At 51.1% G+C, this 10,028-nt stretch overlaps 1 protein-coding gene across 1 annotated transcript; it reads left to right on the top strand.

The window, feature by feature from the left end:
* Nucleotides 1-6,030: 6,030 nt before the first annotated feature.
* On the top strand, nucleotides 6,031-8,230 carry LOC123161198 (ACT domain-containing protein ACR8). Its single transcript, XM_044579047.1, has 4 exons — nucleotides 6,031-6,384; nucleotides 6,486-6,668; nucleotides 6,775-7,422; nucleotides 7,517-8,230. Exons 1-4 carry the CDS (start codon nucleotides 6,286-6,288, stop codon nucleotides 7,886-7,888), a joined length of 1,302 nt encoding a protein of 433 aa, XP_044434982.1. The 5' UTR covers nucleotides 6,031-6,285; the 3' UTR covers nucleotides 7,889-8,230.
* Nucleotides 8,231-10,028: the final 1,798 nt, after the last annotated feature.

Genomic DNA, 10,028 nt, shown 5'->3' with positions numbered 1-10,028 from the left:
TGTTCTGAGATTTGTTCCACCTCTTGAGAATTCTTGACATAGAAATACTTCTCACCATCACCATTCTTTCTTGGTCCCTGTGTTAATTCCAACAAGTGAACGGTGTTGTTTGGATTCTTTCCTTCTAGCAACCCTATCTCTTTGAAGTTAATGGTCGAAAGTTCATTCTTAGGCTATTGATTATTGCATCACCATTCTGACATTGGTCGTGCAACCCAACCCATATTTCGGGCGCACCTTTCAACCAATGTTTAATTGTGTATGTTTTCCTCGAGCATACTTCCTTATATCATTTGATCTGACAAATGTTATCTCCTTGTTCACTTAATTGTGGACATCCATCTTTTGGGAATCTCGGTGAATTGCCGTTGAGTTCACCAGACACCTCCTTGTCCTCTCCTTGGGTTAATGATGGACTCTTGATAACGGAAATCACTTCATAGTTCATTTCCCCGAGAATCTTACAATGTCATCTCGTCAATTTGCGTTGCACCTTTTCTTCTCAGGTATCCTAAGTCTGAGGTATCCTGACACCAACCGGATCTGAATCTCGGTCAGATATGATGGTTGGGACATATCTCCAAGAGTTGTAACATTGATCTCTACGTGACCCGGTAACATGATGTCATGCCTAGCACCCCCCCTGGCTGGACGACCTATCATTATGATTTCTTTTGCAAGATAACCATTCTTCCTGGAGGAAGTTGTAAGACTTATCCTACAAGTTGTTCCTAATGGATCCTTCCTATATCCAAAGTCTGACCTTTGCTTGAAGACCATGTCAATGCTATCTCGAAGCATGTCTCTGGTACTCCGGTTTTCAACAAGACCATTTGAAGCCCAATGCTAAATGTTTCTTGCTCAATTATCCAAACACCGTTGTATGGGTAATGTCATGAAATTTCTCTCCCCTTACCTACAGGGTTTTCTACCTTATCTTCTGTCGTGGATATCTTACTCTGCTTGTCGTTGGAAAGGATATACCCCCTGAAATAGGTGTGGATACACATTTTCCTTTCCATTGTTTTGATTAAACCTGACAATCACTTTCCTTTCCAGTTGTTTTGTTTAACCTTTCTATGATCTATATGACATAAGCAGTAATATCTCCCTGCTTATGTAAACACCGTGGTGTACAACTCGATCAGTAAGACCCTGTTACTATTGTTGATGACATTTCGGTAACCACCGATGAACGAGAACTTTGCCTACTGGTCCGCGTCGTTCAACGAGCAGGAAAATGGTTCTCTTCGTCCCTCGCCCTTGGTATCGACATGGTTGCCAACATAACAGATAGGCTACCCTCTGGCATGCCTTGCTATTGTGACCGTGCAAGATGTCAGCCCCCCCCCTTCCTACCTTTAACCCACATGGTGGGCCCATAACCCACAGTTCCACAGGATCGAAACCTGACTCTCCTGTACCACCTGTTGTCAAAGTTATTCCTCGTGCTTGACTTTGTATGTAATTCACGGGCCACTTGCCTGTTGATCTATTCTAGTATCGGACACAATACTTATTCCCGTTGCTCAGAACCCCTTTCGCACTCTGCTTCAGGCAATGAATGATTGCCTATCCGCTTGAAACTTCTTATTGCACCGTCTTACTTTGCTCTTGATATGTGTAATTTGTTCAACTCGAGAGATACTCATATGTTTATTCCTGGGATACCCCCAGATGAATTTCCCTTATAACATCCTATCATTGTAGAGCTGCCCCTTACCTATTCGTAAGTACGATGGAGCTCCTTGAAGAAAGGGCGACAACTTCCTCATGATGCTTTGGAATAAATAATTGGAGGCATCAGCGAAAGGGATTAACTTCTTCAAGAAGGTCCATTAGAATAACCAGAACTCCCCCCCCATTACTCCCCTCTTAAATCTCGGGACGAGATTTCTTGTAGTGGAGGAGAATTGTGATGCACGGGTATTTAAGCTACAGTGAGCCTCTGCTAATGATGCCACGTCACCTCATTTACTGTTGCTAATCTCGCGACGGTTCGAAACTTTTTAAATTAAAAATTTAAATATTGTCAAACATCAAAAAATTTCAAACATCAAAACAAAAATGTTCGGTTAGTGCCAAATATTACATAGGTAATTATAATAAAGAAAACACAAATTTATAAAATACTTATGTGCCCTAAGTTGAATTAAAACAATAAAAGTAAATAAATAAAAGAAAAGAAAAAAACAAAAGAGAGAAAGAGAAGCCCCCCCTCCTGGACCGCGGCCCAGCTGGCCACCAGGCCGGCCAGGCCGGCCCACCCCGGTCCCCCCCCATAACCCCCTGGGCGACCGAACCCTAGCCCGACACCCCCCACTTCCCCCACGATCCCCTTCTCCTCTCCCCCACCGATCTGGATCGGGATCGGCCCCGATCCCGTCGACCCCGACCACCTCGCCTCGCTGCCGCCAGGCCTCGTCGCCGCCGAACGCCGCCTCCTCGCCCTCCTCCTCGCCGGTCTTCCCCGACCGCCCCCGAGACCATTGCCCGTGCCCTACATCTCCCCCCCGTGAGCGCCTCCCCTTCCCTCCCCGCTTCCCCGTGCGGCTCCCCTGCCGCGGCCGCCGCGCCCTTCCCCCCCTGGCCGCCTCAGCCACGTGCACCGGCACCGCCGACTGCGCCCTCGACCCCCCTCCTCCCCTTCCCTCGGCGCCGCTCGCCCGTGGCCACCACGCCCGGGGCGCACTCGAACCGCGGTCGCCGCGCCGCCCCCCCCCCCCGTCTGTCCCGGCCGCATCCCGCGCCATCGGGCGCGCGCTCGCACTGGCCACGCCCCGCGCGTCCCTGGTGGTGCTACTCGCCGAGGCCATCGGCCTGAGAGGCCATGACCTCGCCCACCGCCTGCCGCTGCTCGTCGACCGGTGTCCACGGCTACCGGACCGCGCCGGCGGAACCCCCTTGCTCCCTGACCTGCCCCCTCGCCGACTCCACCCGAGCGCCCCGCCGTCGCGCCCTGCTGCTTCCCCCCCCCTCGGCATTTCCCCTCCGGTGGCCGCCCGGCCATGCCCCGGACCTCCTCGCCGCCAATTTGGGGCGAACGCCCAGTCGGGCGCCGCAACGCCCGACCCGCAAGCCCCCCCCCTCCGAGCCACTGACCTTGGGGCCCCACCCCAGAACATTATTTTTTAAAAAAAGGGAAAAGAAAAAGGAATTAAAATAAATAAATAAATAAATATATTAAATAAATAAATAAACAATAACTAAAATAATTAAAATATTAATTAATTAATTAAGTAATTAAGTTAATTAATCCTGATTAGATTAACCTAATCACTAACTAAATTAACTAATCTGTAATTAGACTAAACAGAGAATGACAGATGGGTCCCACTGGACCCACACGTCAGGTTGACCAGGTCAATGGTCAACGTTGACTGCTGACATCAGCATTTACTATTCTGGATAATGTTGGATTACATAATTAATTAAATTCCAGAAATTAAAAAAATCTTTAGAAAATTATATCTTTTAATCAGTAACTCGGATTAAAATATTTTCAACATGAAAGTTACTCAGAACGACGAGACGATTCCGGATACACAGTCCGTTCGTCCGCCACACACCCCTAACCTACCGAACTCGCAACTTTCCCCCTTCGGTTCATCTGTCCGAAAACGCGAAACACCGGGAATACTTTCCCGGATGTTTCCCCCCTTCGTCGGTATCACCTACTACCGCGATTGGGCACACCTAGCATCGTTACTTGTCATGTCATGCATCGATATGCATTTGTTTGCATTGTATTCATTGTTTCTTCCCCCTCTTCTCTCCGGTAGACTACGAGACCGACGCTGCTGCGGCCCAGTTCGACTACGGAGTTGACGACCCCTCTCTCTTGCCAGAGCAACCAGGCAAGCCCCCCCCCCTTGATCACCAGATATCACCTACTCTTCTCTATACTGATTGCATTAGAGTAGTGTAGCCTGTTACTGCTTTCCGTTGATCCTATTCTGATGCATAGCCTGACATTGTTGCTACATCTGTTGATACCTTACCTGCAATCCTAAATGCTTAGTATAGGATGCTAGTTTATCATCATTGGCCCTACATTCTTGTCAGTCTGCCTTGCCATACTATTGGGCCGTGATCACTCGGGAGGTGATCACGGGTATATACTATACATACATACATATTATACAGATGGTGACTAAAGTCGGGTCAGCTCGAAGAGTACCCGCGAGTGATTCACGGATTGGGGGCTAAAAGGACCTTTGTCCCGACGGCCCTCTGTGTGGATCTTTGTGGCGGAGCGACAGGGCAGTTTGAGACCGCCTAGGAGAGAGGTGGGCCTGGCCTTGTTCGGCGTTCGCGGACACTTAACACGCTTAACGAGATCTTGGTATTTGATTTGAGTTGGCTACGAGCCTATACGCACTAACCATCTACGCGGGAGTAGTTATGGGTATCCCGACGTCGTGGTATCAGCCGAAGCACTTCAGACGTCAGCGACGGAGCGGCGCGCGCCGAATTGGACTGGAACGCCACTAGGCTAGGTCTGCTTTCGGCCGCGTACGCAACGTGCAGGTGTGCTATGGGCGATGGGCCCAGACCCCTGTGCGCTTAGGTTTAGACCGGCGTGCTGGCCTCTCTGTTGAGCCTAGGTGGGGCTGCGACGTGTTGATCTTCCGCGGACGGGCATGACCCAGGATAGTTTGTCCGGCCAAATGGGATCAAGCGTGCTGGGTAAGTTGGTGCACCCCTGCAGGGAAGTTAATCTATTCGAATAGTCGTGATCTTCGGTAACAGGACGACTTGGAGTTGTACCTTGACCTTATGACAACTAGAACCGGATACTTAATAAAACACACCCTTCCAAGTGCCAGATACAACCGGTGGTCGCTCTTCCTCAGGGATACGAGGGGAGGATCGCCGGGTAGGATATGCTATGCGATGCTACTTGGAGGACTTCAACCTACCCTCTTCTGCATGTTGCAAGACGAAGGTGACCAGAAGCGTAGTCTTCGATAAGACTAGCTATCCCCCTCTTATTCTGGCATTCTGCAGTTCAGTCCACTGATATGGCCCTTTACACATATATCCATGCATATGTAGTGTAGTTCCTGGCTTGCGAGTACTTTGGATGAGTACTCACGGTTGCTTTCTCCCCCCTTTTTCCCCCTTTCCTTTCTTTCTGGTTGTCGCAACCAGATGCTGGAGTCCAGGAGCCAGACGCCACCGTTGACGACGACCCCTACTACACCGGAGGTGCCTACTACTACGTGCTGCCCGCTGACGACGACCTGGAGTAGTTTAGGAGGATCCCAGGCAGAAGGCCTGCGCCTCTTTCGATCTGTATCCCAGTTTGTGCTAGCCTTCTTAAGGCAAACTTGTTTAACTTATGTCTGTACTCAGATATTGTTGTTTCTGCTGACTCGTCTATGATCGAGCACATGTATTCGAGCCCTCGAGGCCCCTGGCTTGTATTATGATGCTTGTATGACTTATTTATGTTTTAGAGTTGTGTTGTGATACCTTCCCGTGAGTCCCTGATCTTGATCGTACACATTTGCGTGCATGATTAGTGTACGATTGAATCGAGGGCGTCACATGTACATGAGGGGACCTCTCCTTATTGAGCTATGGGCGAGCGCGGGAAAAAAAGAAACTGAACGTTCTTCTTACTTACCAGTGGCATTGGTGGGTAATTATTTGCAACTTTAGGGGCAGTTTTAATGACGGACGAGAAGAAGCAATAGCCGTTTTATTAGTAGGTAAAGATATGCACTATAGAGGTAGTATCATACACTAGTATCATATGCATGATACTGGTATATGTTACTCCCCACTATGACCAGCCTTACAGTACTTCTAGGAGAGTAAGCAGAACACCAAGTTTTAAAAACTGCCGTTTGGTTATAAGCGGGACTCAAAGGGAATTTGCAAGCAAGCAAGCGAAGGAACGGCTCCACGTGGCGACCCGCCTGGCTCCCATGAGCCGCTCCTGCATCCATCCATGTGGCCCCGGGCCCACCGCCTCCACCTCCTCGTCGTCCCGTTACATAAACATCGCCCCCAAATTCCAGTTCCCCGCATTCCAATTCGAACCAGCGACAACAGCCAAGGGGAAGAAGAAGAAGCCTCCAAACCGCGGGCGATCCCTCCCAAGCTCCTCGGCCCCTCGCGCCCTTCGTCCCCGACCTCGCCCCCCTCGCTTATATACATACATACGGACCGGCCTTTGGTTCCGCGGAGCACTTTGCTTTGAGAGCGGAAGTCCCCGGCGAAGAAGGAGAAGAAGCGCTGCGGCGTGGGAAGTCCCTGAGGCAGGCTGCAGCAGAGATGGAGTGGCTCAACGAGTACGAGAAGCTGGTCATCAGGATGGACACCCCCAAGGTGGTCATCGACAATGCCGTCTGCCCCACGGCCACGCTCGTCCAGGTGTGTGTCCGACCGTCGAGCTCCTCCTTTGGCCGGTCTCCGGCGCGTTCTTGGTTGGTTGCTTGGATGGTGTGCTCATTTTTCTGTGGTGGTTGTTGCAGGTCGACAGCGCGAGGAAGAGAGGCGTCCTGCTCGAGGCGGTCCAGGTTCTCGCGGACCTCGACCTGTCTATCAACAAGGCCTACATCTCCTCCGACGGCAGGTGGTTCATGGATGTCTTCCATGTCACCGACCGCCTCGGCCGGAAGCTCACCGACGACAGCGTCATCACCTACATCCAGCAGGTAGGGGGGACTTTCTTCTCTTTCTCGCTTTCTTGGCACAGCGCACGGCCTCGCCGGAGAGGGAAAGGGGCAGCATTTCTTATTCGATTTCTTGATTTGGCTGCAGTCTATCGGGACCTGGAACGGACCGTCCAAGCCGGCGGCGCTCGATGGGCTAACGGTGCTGGAGCTGACGGGCGCCGACCGCACGGGGCTCATCTCCGAGGTGTTCGCCGTGCTGGCCGACATGAGCTGCAGCGTCGTGGATGCCAGGGCGTGGTCGCACCGCGGCCGCCTCGCCTGCCTCGTGTACCTGCGGCACGAGGATGTGTGCGCCGCCAGTGTGGAGCGTATCGAGGCCCGCCTTGCCCCGCTCCTTCGCGGAGACTCGGAGGCCAGCGGCGGCGCCGTGGCTGCCGTCTCCGCCGGCTCCATCGCGCACGCCGACCGGCGCCTCCATCAGCTCATGTACGCCAGCCGCGACCAGGAGCGCGCGTTCCCAACTCCCTTGGTGTCTGTGGAGAGCTGGGCCGAGCGCGGGTACTCGGTGGTCACCGTCCAGTGCCCGGACCGCCCAAAGCTGCTCTACGACGTCGTGTGCACGCTCACCGACATGGACTACCTCGTCTTCCACGGCACCATCGACACCAACGCGGGCCAAGCGAGGCAGGAGTTCTACATCCGTCACACCGACGGGAGCCCCATCCGCTCCGAGGCCGAGATGCAGCGAGTGAGCCAATGCCTGCAAGACGCCATAGAACGGAGATCATTTGAGGTACTTTCCACGCCAATTTTGTACATACTGTACTCAACTTCCTAAATCTTTCTCATTCATGGATTCTAATGTGTCTTGATTTCTGAATTTCCAGGGAGTGAGGCTGGAGCTGTGCACGCCAGACCGCCCGGGACTGCTGTCAGACGTCACCCGGACGTTCAGGGAAAACGGACTGCTCGTGGCGCAGGCAGAGGTTTCAACCAAGGGCGACATGGCCACCAACGTGTTCTATGTCACCGGCACCACCGCCGGCCAGGCCGTCCAGCAGAACGCCATTGAAGCCGTGAGGGAGAAGGTTGGCGTGGACTGCCTTGTCGTCGAGGAGCACCGGCCGCAGCTCTACCAGAAGGCCCGCGGTCAGGATGACCGGGACGACCGCAACGGCGCCGGCATTGGGCTGTTCTACCTCGGCAACCTTGTGAAGAGGAATCTCTACAACCTGGGCCTGATCAAATCTTGCTCATGAGGCAGAAACCTGACAACGATCGAGCCAGGCTCTGCTCGTTTGGGCACCCTGCTTGGTTCAACGTCCATTCCACAATCATCTCTTGTACAGTGGCTGAGGAAGATCCGGGAAAGCAAGATCAGGGTCGGGATCAGGAAGAAGCAGGATGATGGAACCTTAGCAGTAGACCAAGTGCAGACATGTACATAAGTGGATCCGTTTACGATTAGATGTTGCTATTTAGCAGTAGTACTAGTGCCGGTGTGTAGTGGGTGCCATTCATGATGATTTGTTCTCTGTACCTCGCTGTTGTTGCCTCCATCTTTAGCTAAGAAATTCTTTGGGGACGGTTGGCTTTGCTTCTCTTCTCCCTGTCTGTCTGCCTTCTGCTGTGTCTGTCTGCCCCTGTGTGATTAGTAACTGCTTTTCTGCTTTGTTGATGATGTGCTGCACCTGCAATCCTGCATCTCACGGTCCCTCCCTAACCTAGGATTCAGACCAAATGTGTCTAGTGTGTCACTTTTTCTTCAATTATGGTGGAGTTGCTGTGCTGGTTTAATCATTTTGTGTTGCTTGCAGGAGAAACAAGGTGCTTGCTTTGGGTCCGGGGACAGTAATTGCAGCTGTATCCTGCATTGTCCCCTTTTCCTTTCATGGCACTCCGTTTGTAGGAGGTTGCAATTACAGTGATGCAGAGCTACACATGCACAAAATTGCCATAACAAGATATATGTCCCAACTACTACTAGCCATATTAGAGTGATCAATGAGGAGTGCATTACACTCCTACGATATAACGAGAGCCATGGGGCTTGACAGAGCACATAATGGGGAAAATACAAGAAACAAGCAGTAAGAATTTATCAGCAGATTATAATATTACAAGATGCCTAACAGTTTTCCTGAAACCTCCTTCCGAAGAGCATGGGCAAGTAAACGAATTTGGTTGCTCCTGACTACAGGACCAACTGAGTTTAGCATTGGAGCTGCGTTGTTGCATAGATAGATTCCATTAGTCAAATGTTGACACTGCAAAAAGCTACTCTTGGGCCGTTCCCAGAGACCGGCATGCATGTCTCATGCAATCATTCAGGTTAGTCTAGTTCCAGTTCATGATTTAAATCAGCGTGACATCTTTGCCAAACCACCACCGCTTAACAACTCCAATCAAGTGTCAACTAACCTAGATGGGAAGATGTTGATGATGCCACGTCGGAATGACAAGTTTGTGGTTAGTTTGGATATAAACTAAACAAATACCACCTGATTCCTGGAGTATTTAACCAAAAACTACCACATTTCATGAAAACGTGCCCAGAAACTACCACTTTACAGATTTGTGCCAAAAACTATCACTTATTTACTAACCTGTGGCAAAAACTACCATGTCGGATAACCGCCCGCTGCGCCCACTCTAAGCACCGAACTGACCGGTTGGGCCCACGAATCAGATGCCACCGTGGCCAACCGTGGACGGCCGCGCGTTAACGGCTGTTAATGCCGCGTTTGCGGTCGGGTCGGTCAAGATCTGAGGCAGCCATTCCCCTCTCGCAGTTCATCTCTCCCTCATCGCTTAGCTCTCCCTCTCTCTGACCTAGGTGGCGGCTGCCATGGCGTCGGTGATTCTAGACGGGGGCGGCGGCGGCAGCGGTACAAGTTTGGACGGTGTAGGCTCTTTCTCTGAAGTCGATAACTGGTTGGGGAGCACTAGTTACGCGGCGCAGGCAGGCTTGCAGCAGCCGGAAGCACCGCTCGTCCAGTCATCGCCGACGCCTGGGTGTTCTATGGGTTGCAGGTATGGAAATATCGTCTGCTTAACTGAACATGTTTTCCTTTGCCTGAAAGGCCTTTGGTTAGCTGCTTGAATCTGGAAATTAGTAAGATGTGTTTGTTTCTGTTTGTTGAACGTGTGTAGTAAACTGTATTGCACTTAGTTGCTAGTGAAGGGTATGAGGACAATTCATTTCATGAGCACTTATTTATGCAGTTTGGCTAACCAGAAGCGGGACATATGGTTTCATTTCAATGGAAGAAACCCTGTGAAAAGGGGTATATATGAGATAGATATTTCTTTTCTTGCTCTACAATCACTCATTGCTAGTGAAGGGTATGGGGACAATGATTACATGTATTATGTGAAGGAGGAGGAAATTGAATCCGA

Source organism: Triticum aestivum, chromosome 7B (assembly GCF_018294505.1).
Source record: "Triticum aestivum cultivar Chinese Spring chromosome 7B, IWGSC CS RefSeq v2.1, whole genome shotgun sequence".
Taxonomy (NCBI): domain Eukaryota; kingdom Viridiplantae; phylum Streptophyta; class Magnoliopsida; order Poales; family Poaceae; genus Triticum; species Triticum aestivum.
The sequence above is the reverse complement of the archived record's forward strand: the minus strand, read 5'-3'. Positions and strand labels throughout refer to the sequence as shown.